At 46.6% G+C, this 19218-nt stretch overlaps 1 protein-coding gene across 1 annotated transcript; it reads right to left on the bottom strand.

Moving 5' to 3' along the window:
• Positions 1-772: 772 nt before the first annotated feature.
• On the bottom strand, positions 773-6549 carry LOC125542838. Its single transcript, XM_048706062.1, has 11 exons — positions 6393-6549; positions 4881-5065; positions 4533-4714; positions 3706-4428; positions 3510-3566; positions 2910-3249; positions 2632-2831; positions 2019-2101; positions 1831-1932; positions 1373-1559; positions 773-1281 (listed from the first exon to the last, which is right to left on the bottom strand). The coding sequence occupies exons 2-11, from the start codon at positions 5062-5064 to the stop codon at positions 1192-1194; spliced, it is 2148 nt and encodes a 715-aa protein (XP_048562019.1). The 5' UTR covers position 5065; positions 6393-6549; the 3' UTR covers positions 773-1191.
• Between the last annotated feature and the right edge of the window lie 12669 nt (positions 6550-19218).

Raw genomic sequence — 19218 nt, 5'->3', positions numbered from 1 at the left:
CTCTCAAGGTGCCTTGCTGCTCAAGCTTGAGCGAACAAAGCTTTGCCCCTACAATAGATAGACAGTTAGGCGGGGTTAGTGGCTGTGAGTTAGGACCATATTCTTCGCTTAGCAGCGTTGCATTCCATCCCAAACTTTCCCACCTAAACCGTCAGAATAGTCCAACATTCCAAACAGGAAGCTTACAGCCACAGGAGAGAGGGATTGCAGCACCCGAGCTCCACTGCTCTCTATATTTAACATTTTGAAATTTGTGTTTTTGAAGTTTCAAAAAAATCTGAATTTTTTTCCCGGGGATACATATACACATTCCAAATACCTGTGGCAAGTTTTGGTACAAATCTCGCTTTGTTTTGAGCTATAGAAAAAAAAACAAAATTCTGACAGTATATAGGAGAAAATGGATCCCATTTATGTCAGAAATTTCTCTTTAAATATTTCTCAAAATACAAAGTATTTCTTTTTCAGCTTTTTACCAGGCCTTAGGAATGTGTGTATGTATCCATGTATTTGATTTAGGATTTTTTTTAGCAAGAAAAGTGTGCTTTTAAAATTTTTCAAATACCAAGAGCAATGGAGACCGGGAGCTGCAGCCACTTTTCGACAGCCACAGACGCTGCGGAACTATTTATCTCCGCCGGCTGCCAGAAAAGGCAGAGCTACTAGCTAAGCTAGGTACAAGAACAGAACAAAGACATGGTGCTTCAGCACTAAGAATCCCCGGGTCGCATCATAAAAAATAAAAGGTCACACATTGCAAAAACAGTTTGGGTTTTTCCATTCCAAATTTCGGAGTAGCCACTCATGAATCGCGATCAGTTCAATTTGTTCAGGCACCATCAAGTATCGCCCAAAAAAACAAACAGAAACAAGGAACCACGCGTCTGCGCCCACTCAAGAACGCGGCAGGAGGATATGCTGCATGTGTTCTGTTAGCGTCAAGACCTTGTGTTGCTGTAAGATCAATCCTATGGTGTCTGAGACAAGCACCAAACTGATGGGTTACATCTGTACATCCGCACAGGGGCGTGCCGCAAAAAAATCCTCAAACCCCCAGCGGCTATTTCAAGAAGAGGGTTATACTGTGATCGGCATCTCATACTGTACAGAACCCACCGGCAACGGGAGAAGGGGTCCATATGGCTCCGGCAAAAAGCAAAATGTGGGCAGGATATGAGATCTGCAGCCCTGTCAAACGACGATGGCAGAGGCGAAGGCCCTTTTCCCTATCGCCTTGTAGCCAGGGATAGTCCAGCCTTGCCTCTCGTTGTAAACTTCCACCTGCGAATCCACACAAAAGAAGGAAATGAGTGAGGCTTGAATACGTAGACGAAACAATCAGTGATCCAGAGTAAACAGTCAGAAACTATACAGTTTCAACAGTTTCTCCATTGGATTCAGACCCGCCAATGAGGTACACATTATCGTCCGCTGTCACTGCACACCCATATCCTCTTGGGACGCTGAACGGGCTGCCTATCCTCCACGAATTGGCACGAGGGTCAAAGATCTCCACAGTGGACAGCATTTGGTCTCCATCGTACCCTCCCAGAGCATATCTGAAACATAGATTGATATGTGCACTGTAAGAAAAAATTATACTGCTGAGCATGTAGTTGTATGTTTAAGAGACGTCAAACTTACTAACATCTCATTGCCTGAGTGAATGGAAGAATTCAAAATTATACATTCAATTATATTGCCTAAGGTAATTTGTTGGCATTTTGGGAACTTGATGATCACAGGGTCAAGAGAAAGAGAGAGAGAGAGAGAGAGAGAGAGAGGGGGGGGGGGGGGGGGGGGGGGGGGGGGGGGGGGGGGGGGGCTCACAGTGCTTCCCCCAGGACAGTAACAGAGTGGGATCCTCTTTTTGTCTTCATGCTTGCAAGCTGGGTCCAGAAACCTTCCCTTGGATCATACCTTTCTGCTGATCTGTGGGTATTAAAATCTTTCATTTATTAACAGGTTTAAATGGTATAATCATGAAAAAAATGTAGAGAATGCTGAGGAATCATTACTGTAAGTATGAGCCGTCGCTGAAATCATAACCACCAACAACATAAAGGATGCCATTTAATTCGGCTGCAGCAGGAGCAAATCGCTGGAACAAACATAGCAGTGGAAAAAATAACTGTTAGTTCTAACATCGACATAGCAGGAAAATGCATAATGGAGTGGATTAATGTAGCACCCAAAAAGTGACGTGGAAATATCAAACATCTATCGTTACTTCTACAGACCATATGTTGGCATCAATATCTCTCCAGAAAAAAAACAATATGATCTATGCTAGTGCTAAAAGGATAGACTAGAGTAGATGCATAGAAACCTGTAATGCCAAAACAGATGTCTGGCTTCTTTCCTATTGATCATATGCAAGTAAACCATAATACAATAATGCCAGGAACTCCATCCTTTAAAAGATGAAAAATCCACCAGATTTAAGTGATTAAGAACATCAAATATGCAGTTTTGAAGTTTTAAAACAGCCTCCTCCCTTCATAGCATTTCTTTTGTCTGCTCTAGCCCTGACCACATATCACAAATGAGAATACACCAATAATTCAAATTGCATATTAGGTTTAGAACATCCCACTGAATATAAGTGTTAGAGGGAGCATGAGACCATACACATTGCTGCATAGACGGGCTGTATATCCAACTCCCAAGTACTGGATCAAACATCTCAACTTCTGAAAAAGATCTCGACTTATCGCCCCCACCAATAGCAAATATTTTACCATTCAATGTGGCTCCAGCAAGACTTCCTTTCTTCTGTTTCAAGCATGGGCATGCCATCCACTCATTGCTCACCCTGTTGTAGCATTCCACTGATAAAAGCAATGCAGATAGTCAAACACCTTGAACTTCTACAGAGATCTTTATTTGTCACGCTGAACAATGTTTACCTGTGTTATACCATGAATCGCCATCGCCTCCACCAAAAACAAAGAGATGATCATTCAATGCAGCAACAGCAGCATATGAACGGGCTGAGCTCATTGGCCTCAGTGGCACTAGTCTGTCTGCTGTAGGGTAAAAGGAATCGAGGGATGGCAACCAGGTGATTCCATTATGGCCACCTATTAGGAAAATTGATGGCCCTTCCAGAATATTGCGTGGTTCACCAAGAAGTGCTGCTGAATACTCCAACTGTAATTTTCCATATTGGTACTGCAGTTCCTGAATTTTTCTTTCCATGTCCTTTACAGTTGCCCTCAATACAAGTATTTCTGCATCTGACTCAATCTGGAATGCACGAGCACAATCAAAACAGAGGGAATGCATACCGAACATGCATGGGTAACATAATTAACTCAACATAACGTAAAGAGAATAAATATGGTTTCGTATTTCCAATAAACATTTGAACATGATTTAAAATCACATAGTTACGGACATGCCAATAAGAACTTAAGACAATGAGGAAAGCAGCTTCGTCTATTTATACTTTCTTCTCCAGCAGATAATGATTTGCACCCAAAAGTTCAAAGTAAACAAGGTAATACCTGTTTTTTCCCAATTGCTTGAGTCTTTTTGGATAATTCATTGATGATCTGAAGCAGCTGCATACAGTACCAGAAATAGCATTATATAAGTGTGTGCATACGGAATATTACAAACCATAATTTTGAAAATCTGGAGCATAATGTGAAAATAACTAAGGGCAACAGGTAATCAAGAAAACACAATAGCATAGGGCACCTCATCATTTCCACAACGTTGCTCAAAGGATGTGCTATCCTTCATAGGTTCATCACTGCCCAAGGTGGCGTTTGATGGATCTTTGGCAAAAGTAGCACCTAGTGGTGATTCTTGAAGTCTGGTTCCACCTGAAGTAGAATCAACAGCAACCTCTGAGGATTGGGCCTTCTCCTGCCGTAAAAGAGACAGTTCTTGCAACTTCTGCAAAACATCCATTGGGTCATGCTGTTGACCATGCACTGGATTGATATGTGGATGGCCATCATTCACAGACTTTGTTCCTTTCTCAGTCACACCATCATCCAAATCATCCCACTCAGAAGACTCTTCATCAAAGTTGCTCTTTGATGTTCTACTTGCGCTGGCATGGTCAGCATTTCTATCAAGTGAATATGCTGAACCAGCAAACTGTTCACCATCCGTTGAACCAGACTCGGTCGACACTGCGCCACGAACAAGCTGTGCTCCTGTTGGAGATGGCAGAGGTCCAGAAAGACTGCATCTGTTTGGAGCAGCGTCAACGAGAGCAGGAGGTACAGAAAGATTCCGCTCGTTTGGAACAGCACCAACAGGAGCAGGTACAAACAAAGAAACTAAGTCTCTTGTTTGTGCATGGTCTAGCTCAAAGTGGAAGTGGCGAAACTTGTGATAATTGCTACTAATCACGCCTTTGTATATGTTCTCTGGAAGTGGTAGGCACTGAGTTTTGATAGAGACCCGAACCTTCAGAACAAAAATCAAGTCACTCACACATCACAATCAGTTTACAAAATACATACAAACTGAAGTGACAGATACATTGAACACTAGTTGTTATATGCTGATACCTGTGCTGGATATTGTGTCTTTGTTCTACCATCATGACTCCAAGCAAATTGGTCAATGGTAAGCTGGCCAGGAGTGGCAGCTTCGAAAATGCCATGCAGTTTTCTGTCACTGTAATTGAACAGAAACAGAGGCAGTCCAGGTTTAATATTCTTCACATAGGAGAAATGGCATGCAGGCAAACCTATCAAACACAAGGTAGAAAGACCATTAGAAGTTAACGAGCAGTTCAACAAAGTAATGACGAGGAACAGGCTAATGTTCCGAAAATTAACCAAGATATGATGTCAGCAACATATATTCACTGTAACGAAATTGCAAATGGTACGAATTAAAAGAAATGTACTAACCAAATAGCTGTTTAGAGAGGCATTCATTCATTGTTTTGTTGGTGCAGCCGAAAATAACTCCTGCTAGCGCATCTTCCCCAAGATTACGTGCAGGAAAAGATTGGTCACCATACCACCGAGTATTGCTTCGATCTTGTTTTGGTGCTGCGACATTGTAGGTCTCTGCCTTCCGTCCAGTACCCATTCTTTGAAAAATTATCAAAAATGCACAAAACAGAAAACAACAACCATTAGTAAACATAAGGGTGTACTGCAGCAACAAAATTATATATAGATAAATTATCACACCGATCAGCACAAATTACTATAGTAAGCACAAATCTGAAACTAGTGATCAAAAGAGTACTGACATAACCAACATCATAATATATCTGACAGCAAGATCGTACCAAAAAATAAAATAAAATCAAAAGTGGCTCCTTAAAAACATCATGACGTCCGTAAACCCGAGCTTGTCAAGTACCTCCAAACCAGATCAATGGGAATGTAGAAGACTGTAGTTGTGTTTCTGTCAAAAGATTTATGGTTCTATTTCTGACGCCAAACACCCACTGTTTGATAAAATTTCAAGGGCACCATACAAACACTGCCTGCAGCAACCAAGAAATTCCACAAGATGTGCAATCGGAGCAACACCTAAAACAGCACCAGAAAATAGATTCACTGCACGAGCTCCACGGCAAAAAAATTACAGCGAGCTACCTCGCAGTCGGCAATGCAACTGGAAGGGACACACAACAGTAGGACACCACACCTACATGCCATTTCCACCTCAAAACTCGAGGATGTCAGTCACGAAAGGCTCGCTACAGGAAATCCTCCAATTCAGAACTGCAAAATTAGAACAAGTTATGCTACTAGCTCGAGTTGCTTCACAACATCCGCAGCAACAAAATAGCAACCCCGGAATGGACGTGTTTCGACAGGATTCTGCTCCCCTACTTCCGTGAATTATTTTTTCCAATGAAACCCAACAGGTAAAAATCGTCCCCATAAACCCTGACTTCGCAGATCCCACACGGTTACTAGGCGCCAACAACATCAGAAATGGCAGCGACCAGTGTCGCAGCACGGGGAAAACGCTGGAATGCCAAAAATATCCAAAGGCGTGCCCACGGCCACCCACCAGTTGCTTAGAAAACACCAGAAAATTCCACCGTTCCCCCGTGGAAAAATCAAACCGAATCGCCGCGCTCACGCGGCCGCGCACCTGAACCATCGAGCACGCCTACCCTCAACCTGCTCCACTCGAAGCTCACATTCCGCGACCCCCAACTTCCGTACACCCGCAGCCGGCCCTAAGAACACCGAGCGGCCATGGCCGCATTGGCCGCCACCCGGTCCAAATCGACCCGCGACAACCGCACGCAGACCCCCAAGCGGGCCGCTCGCACCGCGAACAAAAGCAGTGGTACTAAAACCCCACCAAAACCCGCGCCGAAACGGGGAAATCCAGCACGAATCGCGCCCAAATCAGGGGACGGAGTCGGCAGGGAGGGAGGGATCGCTCACCTCGCTGTGGCGCTGCGAACCGGCGGTCGCCGCTGGAGTCGTCGTCGCCGCCGCCGCCGCCTCGTCTGATCGCCTCGGGCGACGGCGAGAGAACTAGGGAGCGAGCTTTGCGGGTGCGTGTTGCGCACATGCGCTGCGCCTCTCCTGCGGGGCAAAGCAAAGCGAGGCCGCTTTCTGTGGGGCCGGACGACGTGGGCTGACCGGTGGGGCCGGCCCGCGCCCCTAGATTTCCGAGGACCCACCAACGCGAGAGCACGTCTGTGTCGAGCCTGTGTGTGACCCGTGAACAGGAGTGGCACCATAAAGGTATTCACCCTTTTTCAAAGTTGAAAAAGTATTCACTTTTTTTTTATAAATGAAAAGGTATTCACTCTTGATCATAGTGAAAGAGAATGAGAATTTCCTTTTTCTGAAAAATAGATCGAATCAATTTGGACTTGTCGGTGATCATCGGTAAGTCCATGTGTGTGTGCCTACTGCCTTAAGGACCAGCGTCCTGAAGTTGCAGTCGTCATTATTGAGCATCTGAAATGTTGACATCGGATCTTGTCATTGTGAACGCACGACAAAAACCCTTACTTCACCGTTCCATGAAGACGACAGAATCTACGAAGGAGTTCCATTGACTTAGTCCAGGCGAACAATCGCAACAAAGATCAAAGTTTGAAAGACCAACTCAAAGAAAAAGCAATGTCATCTGTTTAAATGACACCTTCAGAAAGACTAAAAAAACTCAATCAACTGCTAATCGGAGCAAGACATGTAGAATGCCCTCTCCGCCCGAGCGGCGGAGATTTATTGATTTGTAATAGATGTAATCAATCGTATGTTCGTCATGTGCCTTCGTGCAAACTCATCTAGGGTTTCCTGTCTCTTGCTGACGCCGTGTAACGCCCTCAATGCGGCTATAGCTCCCACGTGTCGAGACACGACTTAGAGATATAACCGCATTGAAAGCAATGTCGCAAGTCAGGCAATCATTACAACAACCCATGCAATATATAATAAAAGGGGAAGAACATAGTTGGCTTACACTCGCCACGTCACATCAGAGTACATGAATAACATCCATCAAACAATCACTCATGGCCCGACTACGGCGCCAAAATAGAAAAGAACCCAACATGCGACAAGGCCCTGAATCAAACCCCAACTAGGCACCACTACTGATCATCGGGAAAGGAAACATAATAACGCTGAGAGTCCTCGTCGAACTCCCACATGAGCTCGTACTCGTCACCTGGAGCGAAATCACCTGGTCCTGCATCTGGAATTATAGTATTTGTGAGCCACAGGGACTCAGCAATCTCGCACCCTCGTGATCAAAACTATTTAAGCTTATAGGAATGGATGAGACAAATATATGTGGAGCTGCAGCAAGCGACCAGCATATGTGGTGGCTAACTTATACGCAAAAAAGAGCGAGAAGAGGAGGCAAGGCGCGAGCGAGAATCTAGAGGAACAACCTGCGCAAGCATTACTCCAACACCGTGTCCACTTTCCGGACTCCGCCGAGAAGAGGCCATCACGGTAACACACTCAGTTGATTCATTTTAATTAATTAAGATTCAAGTTATCTACAACCGGACATTAACAAATTCCCATCTGCCCATAACCACGGGCACGGCTTTTGAAAGTTCAATCCCTGCAGGGGAGTCCCAACTTAGCCCATGACAAGCTCTCATGGTCAACGAAGGAATAGACCTCCACCCGAGACACACCGATCAGACTCGGTAACCCGGTACAACAAGACAATTCGACAGGTTAAAACAAGACCAGCAACACCGCCCGAATGTGCCGACAAATCCCGATAGGAGCTGCACATATCTCTTTCTCAGGGCACACTCAGATAGGTCAAGCTACGAGTAAAACCAACCCTCAAGTTTCCCCGAGGTGGCCCCGCAGGCTGCCCAGTTCGGACCAACACTCAGAGGAGCACTGGCCCGGGGGGGTAAAATAAGATGACCCTTGGGTCTGCAGAACCCAAGGGAAAGAAAAGGCTAGGTGGCGAATGGTAAAACCAAGGTTGGGCATTGCTGGAAAAGCTTTAATCAAGGCGAAATATCAAGGGGTTCCCATTATAACCCAACCGCGTAAGGAACGCAAAAATCCGGGAACATAACACCGATATGACGGAGACTAGGGCGGCAAGAGTGGAACAAAACACTAGGCGAGAGGCCGAGCCTTCCACCCTTTACCAGGTATATAGATGCATTAAGATAACATAGCAATATAATGGTATCCCCAACAAGTAAATAAAAGATGTTCCAACAAGGAACGGCCTCCAAACTTCACCTGCAGCTAGCAACGCTATAAGAGGGGCTGAGCAAAGCGGTAACATAGCCAATCAACGGTTTGCTAGGACAAGGTGGGTTAGAGGTTGACATGGCAATTAGGAGGCTGACAAGTAAAAGGTAGGCATCGTAGCATTGGCAAAGCAAGAGCGAGCAAACTAGCATAGCAAAGATAGTAGTGATTTCGAGGGTATGATCATCTTGCCTGCACAGTTGTCAGAGTTGACTGGATCCTCACAAGCAAACTCAACGGGCTCCTCGGTAGCGAACTCGTCTCCTGGCTCTACCCAACAAGACAAACAAGCAACAAGGATACAATCAACCACGTGCAAGACCAAGCAATATGATGAAATGATGATATGCTATGCGGGAAGCGATGCGGGATGCAAAATGCAAGTTATGACAGGAAAAACATGAACCTGGCCTCAACTTGGAATTCCAAGGGTGCCACTGGATAGAGGGGATGAAATCGCTTGAAAACGATATAAAGATCATTGGAATCGGAGTTACGGTTTGGAAATGGCAAGCGTTTTAAGATATGACACCGGTCTGCGATTTACAGCAAGTAGGCATCTAAATGCAACGAAATAAACATGCTACAGCCACCAAACATGACAACAAAATACATGGCAGGGATGCCCACAAGATGCTTAACAAAAGACTAGCACTGAGCCATGGCCAATTCATCCATTATGAGGTTCAAACAAGCATGGCAAAAACGCAAATGCAAAACAGATTCCAGACTTAGTGAAATTAACACTAGTCTGAAATTTCAGATCACGATGCTCTCTTCGGAGCAGCAAAACAACATGATACATGACCTGAACATGACAAGTAAGAACATGGCATGGAGATACTCAACAAGCTTAACAAAAGACCCAAAGTGACCTGGGGCCAAAAGGGTTCACAAAATATATTAACGGGCACACGAACATAGCTAAAACACAATCAGTTTTCAGACAGTGAAAACTAAGACATGCTGAAATATAACTCACGAAGGCATATAAACGAGCTCGATGCACTCACCATGGTGCAAGTCACAGCAAGGCAAGCATATATCCATTAATAAGGCACAAAATACAAGCTAGACATGGCAAGAACAATGGCATATCATGCACGGATCAACTACAACAACGCCGGCAAAATCGCAAACGAGTTAACGATCTGCCCAGATTCACCACGAAGCAAAAGTAGAGCTCGAATGACTCACGCTAGGGTGCTCCATAATTGCAAAAAAAGACATGGATGGATAGAGCATAACATGATTAACAAAACTCCTTTACTGATCATCCTCAAAAGAGGCACGGATCACTAGGAAACAAGCTGAACATATGGCATCATGAACTAAAATATCCCAGACTTAGTGAAAACAACTAAGTCCCTGAAAACAGATTTACCGGGTGCCTCACTTTGCAAGCCTGCACAAGTCACCACACACATCCTAAAAATGCATGGGTTGCTCATCTGTAAAGAAGACAAAATCCTTAACAAAACATATGAAGGACTCACAGGCATAGCATGCACACAATAATCATGGCAAAAAATGACAAAAGTCTAAGATGAACTAGCAGATCTGACAATTAACTCGCGAAGCCTCCTTCTAACAGCATTTTGGGCATCAAGATGAACTCAAATGAAAATGATGCAATGGAATGAAATGATGTACTCGTCGAGTCGAACATTTTGATATATAATATGCCCAAAACGGAGCTACGGATGAAAAGTTATGGGCGGTCAAAGTAGGCATAAAAAATTAGGGTTGGAGGGGAAAAAGTCAACCGTCCAAAATATCTCAGATCTCAGATCTGAGATCCGGGCGGCGCGGAAACCGAGGTTGGCCGGGCTACTGTAGCTCGAGGTCGCCGGAAATGCCGGGGAAGGAGGTCGGACGTGGGGAGGAGGAGGAGGACGACGGGGCCGGCCGGATCCGACGATGGGCGGCGGTGGCGAGGTCCGGGCGAGGTCGGGGCGGTGGTCCGGCGCCGGGCGGGGCGGCGGCGAGCGGCGGTCGTCGGCCGGCGTCGAGGTCGGTGCAGCTTCAGTGGCGCACGGGGCAGCTCCGGCCACCGGGCGCGAGGGAGGCGAAGGAGTCGGGCGGCGGCGCGGAGGCGTTGGGCTCGGGGGCCGTTCGCGGGCTCTCCCGGGCCGGCGACGGCGGCGGGCAGGCGGCGACACGTGGCAAGGCGGGATTGGCGGGCTGCGGCGGCGGACACTGTCCGGCCGGGGGCGGACGTGTCCGTCGACGCGAGGATCTGGTTTTTTTTAGAACTAGGGTTTCGAGGGGGAAAACGAGATCCGAAAATGGAGGGGGTATAAATAGGCATAAGTAGAGCTAGGAGAGTCCAAATGAGGTGCGGTTTTCGGCCACGCGATCGTGATCGAACGCTCTAGGACATGGAGCAGAGTTTGGTGGGTTTTGGGCCAAAATGGAGGGGTGTTGGGCTGCAACACACACGAGGCCTTTTCGGTCCCTCGGTTAACCGTTGGAGTATCAAACGAAGTCCAAATGATACGAAACTTGACAGGCGGTCTACCGGTAGTAAACCAAGGCCGCATGACAAGTCTCGGTCCAATCCAGAAATGTTTAATCCCCACACACGAAAGAAAGGTAGAAATGACCACCGGAGGAGAACGAAGCGCCGGAATGCAAAACGGACAACGGGGAAAATGCTCGGATGCATGAGATGAACACGTATGCAAATGCAATGCACATGATGGCATGATATGAGATGCATGAAAACGAAAACAACACACGGAGACAAAACCCGAACCCGAGGAAATTAATATAACTTAACGCCGGAAACGGCAAGAGTTGGATACAAATTTGGAAAGTCGTATCTGGGGCGTTACACGCTGGTCCACCTCGTCTCCTATGATACTTGGACCATGGAGGCACGGTGCATCCTGGCCCTTGCCGGCGGAAGGGCTTTGTTTTTAGATGTTTTTTTCTGAATTTTGTTAGTGTTTGTGCCATGTTTAAAAAGACGAGGCGGCGGCGGCTTTTTGAAAATGGAATAAGGTCCTCCCCGCCTAGCCCCCGTCCCGGTAATGTTTCAGGCGTCGTCGGAAGGCGTGTGAAGGTTTATCTCCTATGGATCTTGTGGGATCCGGTCATTGTTTGTGTTCGATGGATCCGACTGGATCCGATCTTCGTTCATCTACGTCTACAACAATGTTTTACCCGACTCCGACGAGGGAGGGGAGATAATGGCGGCTTCGGCTCGCTCCATTGCTTGTAGTTGTCGCTAGGTGATGTATGGATCTAGATGTAATTTTTACTTATAATGTTTTTTATACTATCTTGACAGTTGATAATAGATCGAAAGTTTTGTCGACAAGAAAGAGTACCGGAGCGGCAGCCGACAGGGGCAGGCAGAACAAAGACGAACTCAACCGTCTCTTACATGGGAGGCAAGGAAGAAGGAGAAAAAGAAGACACACGAGTAAAAAACGAAAACTAAGGCCCCATTTGGTAGTAAAGTATTTTCTAAGTATTCCAAGAATACTACAGTTTTTTATATTATCATAGTTTTATTCGCAATGAGCTGTTTGGTTGTCATAATAAACTGTAATTTTAATACTGCAGTATTGTCAAAACCATGGTATTTCCACTGCATATAAAAAAGAACCCTGGACCTCTTTTTTTTAACAGAGCGAGCGGAAAAACGACGTTTGTATCTTCCTCGCTCCCTAGGTGTCGCCCCTGCCTGTTGTTCAGATCTTCTCCATGGGCAGTAATGGATAAACTAAGACTCGACGATGAAGAGAAAAAACGGTGTCCGTTATACTGCCGCTTGCGCTCCTCCGTATCTGCTCCTATGCCCCATGCCCCCAAGCAGCTGGTTGCCCCGCTGGCCAACCCATGCCATGGTCGCGGTACTGGCTGCTCTGCGAACCCCCAACGCACTATTGTCCGAGCTTGAATGTGCCCTGCGCATTCCTAGTTGTGTGTTACTGCTGGTCAAAGATGTGTTGTATGCGTGCTGTTTTGCCACTGGCCGTGCAGCCGCCGCCGGACAAAATTACTGTTCTGACCTATAGGGATAACTAAATCCCGATTTGACCTCGTTTCAAAATAAATTTCGTTTCTGACCTTTTTCGGTGACGCCAAGATCCCTGGCGTCTGGCCCCTGGCCCGCACTGCCCGCGTGCCCGTTGACCTGCTGACGTGGCAAAGGGGCCAGACGCCAGGGACCCTGGCGTCTGGCCCTGGTAACAGAATAACCCTTGGGGAAAGTGTGTGGGACCCACCCCACACACTTTCCCCAATCCACAACCCGAGCTTGAAGAACACTTGGAGCTCTCACACTCTCTCCTACCCCTCAAGCTCCCCCTCGAATCCTCTCCAAAAGGTACATCCCTTAGGTGGATCTTTCCATCACTTTGTTGCTCTTGTTAATCTCCCCCAAATCATCCAATTATTTTTTGTCAAATCTTGTTATTTTGGTTGCATTTTATACATGTTGGTGGAACCCTAGTTCATGTTTTCTCCCTTATGTTAGTGTGAATGGCTTGGTTAACTTTGATAATATAGTGCTATGCATGGTGTGTAGTAGGAATATATGCTTGTTGAGTAGAAAGATTGGGGGTTAGGGTTAGTTAGTGATTAGGGTTAACTTTACTTAGTGTGTGTTAATTAGTGATACTTTTGTGGACATCACCAATAATTTAGTCTTGATATGATTTGGATAGAATTAGATGTATTTGGATAAACACACCAATTCTCATTGAAGTCTTAAATCCATTCATGTTATTTTTAGATGGAGAGACTTGTTAATGTTCATTACATGGACAAGGAGGCATTCTTGAGTAACAATGCCAACACGGGTGAGGAACCATTGGTTTTTGATACAAGCCCTAGCTATGAGGATGTTGTTGCAAAAGTGAGACAAGTCTTAGAGTGGATGGACACCAATGTTGATGTTAAGTTAATAGGAAGGTATGATGTTGGAGTTGGAGCCAAATCTCGCTTGAAAAGTATGCCTATCACCTCGGATTTGCATTGGGATGTATACAAGGAAAAAGTATCCCAATCGGAAGACAAGTCACTTGAATTGTTTGCCACCAAGGTTGAATCTCCTCGGTTTACCATTGATTTGAACCGGCATGTCTCTTCCCCAATGGATGACATGAGCGAGAGGACAATGGTGCCACTTGTTGAGCATAGGGTTGTGGTTGATGCCCCCAATGTTTATCCCCCACCACGTCCCCGTGTACCATCTATCAAAGCAAATGAGGTTGAGTTGTATGCCCCCAATGCTTCTAGCCAACCACCAACTAGCCAAGCAAATGAAGTTGAGGTGATTGCTAGTGACGAAGTAATTCAAGAGGATGAAGATGTTTATGATGACGACGAAGAGCAAGAGGAAGGGTTTCATGGTAATGATGTTGGTGACTTGGATGCGTACATAGCGCAAAAGGACATGGATCGTGACTTGCCTTTTAGGCGTCAATATGCGTATGACTCGGATGACGAGGGTCCAGTTGAACAGTTGGACGAGGATGGATTCACAAAGGAGGAGAACCAAATCCACTTTGAGCTGACGGGCTTACAAAAAAGAACTCACTTGTTTAAAGATCTCAGCCTTGCCCATAAAGCTGTTGTTGACGGTGGAATGAGAATGACGGTGATTGAGCCAACACCATGCCCGGATCCAGGAGAACCAAGGGTGGAGAATGAGGACGAGAATGCTTATTTGAAGAAAGGATTGAAGTTTCTGAGCTTGCCTATGCTGAAGTTTTGGTTGGCTGACTATGCCATTCGAAACCATAGGCCAATTTATGTTGAGCACTCCGACATGAAGTTGCGTTACACCGTGGTGTGTGAGCAAAAGGAATGCACATGGAAGGTTCGTGCAAGAAAGCTTAAAGAAACCGAAGAATGGGTGTTGAAAAGTTGTGATACCACTCATAGATGCAAACCGCCATCGAAACGACTTAGAAAGACACACCGTCAACTCACATCTGAGTATCTCGGATACAAATGGATGAAAGACATAGCCTTTGATCCCACTGTGAAAGTGAGGTTTCTCATGCGGACGGTGAAAAAACAATTTGGTTATGAAGTCAAGTATGGGAAGGCATGGAAGGCAAAGGCAAATGCTATTAGGATGTTGTATGGTGGTTATGAAGAAGCATACAACCAGCTCCCAAGGTTGTTGGCCGCGATTGCACATAGGAACCCGGGCATGTTTCATGTGGTCGAGGATCACGAGGGAGTGTTCCACCGTGCCTTCTGAAGTTATGGACAATGTGTGGAGGCGTTTCAGCATTGTCGTCCGGTCTTGTCTATAGATGGCACGTTCTTGACCGGTAAATCTAAGGGCACACTAATGGTAGCAATGGCGCACTCATCAAACGACAACGTGTTGCCGTGTGCATTTGCTTTGGTGCCTTCCGGGCACCAAGACAACTGGGAGTGGTTCATGGGTAATGTTAGGCACAACGTGATTGGGGCTAGGGAGGTATGCATCATATCGGACCGGCATCATGGCATACTCAAGGCAATGGACATTGTTATTCCAGGATTCCCAAAGCTTCACCACAGATGGTGCATGAGGCATTTCGTGGCCAACTTTTACCGGGCATGTAAGAGCAAGGAGCTCAGCAAAGACCTTACCCATGTATGTGTGGCCTTCACCACCCAAGGTTTCGATGCTCGGTACAACAAACTCTTTGCAGCGGTGAACGAAGGGGGAAAAGAGTTCTTAACTAGGAATTTAAGCGAGAAGCACAAGTGGGCACGCGCTCATGACGATGGTGGTTGGCGATATGGCGACATGACGAGCAATCTCATAGAATGTTTCAACAATGTGTTGAAGGGTGCTCGTGCATTGCCGGTGACTGCAATAGTGGAGTACACCTTCTTCAAGCTTAATGAGTACTTTCAGAGGCATTCTGAAGAGACTGCAAAATGGATAGGTGAAAAAAAGGATTATCCGGAAAAGGTTGATGAATGGTTGCAGTTACAAGCAAGCAAGTCTTCACGGCAACAAGTTATCATATTCGATAGACTTGAAATGATCTATCAAATTGATGAGCCAGGTGGCACAACACGAGACGGTAGACAATATGGTGGTGCTGCATTTGAGGTGAAACTGAAGACTCGGTGGTGCCAGTGCGAGAGGCCTAGTAAGTATCATTGGCCATGCTCGCATTTGATAACGGCGGCGAAGGCGAGAAACATACATGTTAATGATGGAAAAACCGTGAGGATGCAAGAGTTCCATGTGGAAGCTACTAGGTTGACATGGGCGCCAAGATTTCACCCTTTCTTGGACCAATCACAGTGGCCTGAGTACCATGGCCCTCATATTAGGCCAGACCCTCTTCTGAAGGTGGAGACGAAGGGTAGAAGGAGAACTAAGAGGTTCAGGGGTGATACAGATGACTTGGCTGGATACACTGGCATGAAACAATTTGGTAGCGGTCATTTCATGGAGGCTCCTGACACTATCAACTGTGGGGTGTGCGGTGAAGGGGGACACAATGAGCGGACATGCAAGAATAAGAAAACCAAAAAAAGAAAAACAAGTCGTGGAGGCGGCACCGATGGTGAACGAGGTGGAAGAGGTGACGGTGGTGGTGGTCGAGGAAGCACAAGTGTCAGAGGTGGTAGTGGTGGTCGTAGAGGGAGCACAAGTGCTAGAGGTGCTAGTGTTCGTAGAGGGAGTACAAGTGCTAGAGGTGGTGGTCGAGCTAGCACAAGTGCTAGAGGTGGTGGTCGAGCTAGCACAAGTGCTAGAGGTGGTGGTCGAGCAGGCACAAGTGCTAGAGGTGGTGGTCGAGCAGGCACAAGTGCTAGAGGTGGTGGTGGTCCGAGAGGAAGCACAAGTGCTAGAGGTGGTGGTGGTCGTAGAGGAATGGTTGATAATGGATCGGCCTTCGGTTATTTGCTTAATCCAGATGGTTGATCTAATAATAATGGTATATTATTTGTTCATACAATTCCTAGCATTTATTCATTTACTATATTTACGCATTTACTCTCTTTATGTCTTGTGCTAACAATTGTTCTTTTTGTAGGCATGGCTTCATCCGGTTCCAGGACGAGGCCGGCGTGCGCGGACCAAGAGGACATGCCGAAGACGTGGATGGAGGCCAGTTTGGACAAGGAGAAGGAGAAGGATGTGCCCACACCATCATGTTGGTGTGGTGATGTTTGCAAGCTGAAGGTGTCCACTGACCGCAACAAGTCATGGACAGAAGGTAGAAGGTTTTTCATGTGTCCCAACTATGCACATGATCGTCGAAGGCCAACTAACGCATATGACATACCACCGGTATGTTAGGTGTACATACAAAAAACATCAACAAGTTGTCACTCATATGTCTAACAAAAACATGGTTTATATGTAGTCCCCTTCTCCACTTTGCAAGTACTTCACTTGGATAGATCACGAGGTACCAAAAGATGTCCAAGAGGACCAACGTCGAGATTGGTTACGGAGGCAGCGCCTATTCGAGGAGTCCTATGCACGGGGATTGGAGCGGGAGCGTCGTGAGAAGGAGGCTCGTGAGCGCAAGAAGCGTGAGGAAGAGAGGGCACGCAAAGAGAAGGAGGCTCGTCAAGAAGAGAGGGCAAGAAAACTTGCAAGGGCTCGCGATGCACAAGAGGAGGACAAGGCACGTGACAAGAAGGGAAAGTGGCCCCGTACTACTCAGTAGACAAATGGAAAAGGCACCGACATCGATGATGGACTTTCGAGACTTTGTGGGTGATGAACTTGTCATTCGAGACCTTTCGTGATCATGAACTATTTATGTCATTCGACACATCGTGTGTGATGAACTTGTAATTCGAGACTATTTGAGATTATGTGCAAACTATGTTCGTCATTCGAGAGTAGTTAGTATGCTTTGTTCATATTTTTGGTTAAGACTAGCATGCTTTGTTCATATTTAACAGTGTGTGCAATAAGTTGCTGAGAAAAAACATTAACAACAGACACTAGTGTGTGTGCAAAAACACCAGGTCCACACCCAGACGCCAAGGTCCATGGCGTCTGGGTCCTTATCCAGTTTGGTCCTTGGCGTCTGGCTCATTTTGGTCACGCAGAAGACCAGACAAATGCCTGATGTGGACACCCCAGACGCCAGGGACCATGGCGTCTGGCTCATTTTGGTCACGCAGAAGACCAGACAAATGCCTGATGTGTCTGATGGACACCCCAGACGCCAGGGACCATGGCGTCTGGCTCTCACACCCAGACGCCAGGGACCATGGCGTCTGGCTCTCACACCCAGACGCCAAGGACCGTGGCGTCTGGCTCATTTTGCTCACGCAGGAGACCAGACAAATGCCTGATGTGTCTGATGGACACCCCAGACGCCAGGGACCATGGCGTCTGGCTCCCACAACCAGACGCCAAGGACCGTGGCGTCTGGCTCATTTTGCTCACGCAGGAGACCAGACAAATGCCTGATGTGTCTGATGGACACCCCAGACGCCAGGGACCATGGCGTCTGGCTCCCACAACCAGACGCCAAGGACCGTGGCGTCTGGCTCATTTTGCTCACGCAGAGACCAGAAAAATGCCTGATGTGTCTGATGGACACCCCAGACGCCAGGGACCATGGCGTCTGGCTCCCACAACCAGACGCCAAGGACCGTGGCGTCTGGCTCATTTTGCTCACGCAGGAGACCAGACAAATGCCTGATGTGTCTGATGGACACCCAGACGCCAAGGTCCATGGCATCTGGGTCCCTAGCATTTTTGCAGTTATCTGTCTGATGGATAAGATTCGAGTGGATAAGATTCTTTGGGCCCACCTCTACCCCTCTCATCCATTCATCTCCACCTCTACCCCTCTCATTTCATTCATATCCACCCACTCTCACCTCTAGCCCTGCCAACGTCACTCCCTCATCCAGCACCCTAACCCCCCTCAAATCCAGTCGACCCCCAGACGCCAGAGACTGTGGCGTTTGGTCACCTGACTTGAAGCCAGACGCGAAAGACCCTGGCGTCTGGTCCCCTGGCTTAAACCAGACGCCAAGGACCCTGGCGTCTGGGCCCCTGTAATCTTGAACTTGCTGTTTGATACAAGAAGATAACACATATATATTCATATGACAGGTTCATACAACACAGATTATAGCTCATTTCACAGAACTTTCACCACGACAAATTCTTGCATACAAACGAGAACAAGTTCACGGATTTTTCATCACGACAAATTCAAGCATAGATAAGACACCAAGTGCATACATAAGACACCAAATTCAAGACAACCTAAGAAGTTTTTACCACAACACCAAGTTCATGCATACAAACGCCACCTAGTTCATTCACTTCCAAACAATAAGCTCACTTCCTCCTTCCTCTCTTCGCAATGGTTGCAAGTGTAGGCTCCTCCTCTTCGCTAGCCTCTTCCTCCTCTTCGTTGTATGCCTCCTCCTCCTCTTCGTTGTATGCCTCCTCCTCCGCCTCAATGTTAGTCTTATATCTTTGCATTCCTCTTGGGATAAGCTGATGAGGATACTCCGGACTATGGAATTGTGTGTTCCATGTCTTCTTTCTACCTTTCTT

This window comes from Triticum urartu, chromosome 3 (assembly GCF_003073215.2).
Source record: "Triticum urartu cultivar G1812 chromosome 3, Tu2.1, whole genome shotgun sequence".
NCBI lineage: Eukaryota > Viridiplantae > Streptophyta > Magnoliopsida > Poales > Poaceae > Triticum > Triticum urartu.
Note: the sequence above shows the minus strand (reverse complement) of the source record. Positions and strands in the feature narration are given on the sequence as shown.

What these genes read in the sequence shown, in the direction of transcription:
- LOC125542838 (XM_048706062.1), bottom strand. Translation starts at nt 5,064, where the DNA reads ATGGGTACTGGACGGAAGGCAGAGACCTACAATGTCGCAGCACCAAAA. An exon ending in AAGCAATTGGGAAAAAACAG is followed by an intron (nt 3,250 to 3,509) that starts GTATTACCTTGT and finishes CGTGCATTCCAG; the next exon opens with ATTGAGTCAGATGCAGAAAT. An exon ending in AGCGACGGCTCATACTTACA is followed by an intron (nt 1,933 to 2,018) that starts GTAATGATTCCT and finishes TAATACCCACAG; the next exon opens with ATCAGCAGAAAGGTATGATC.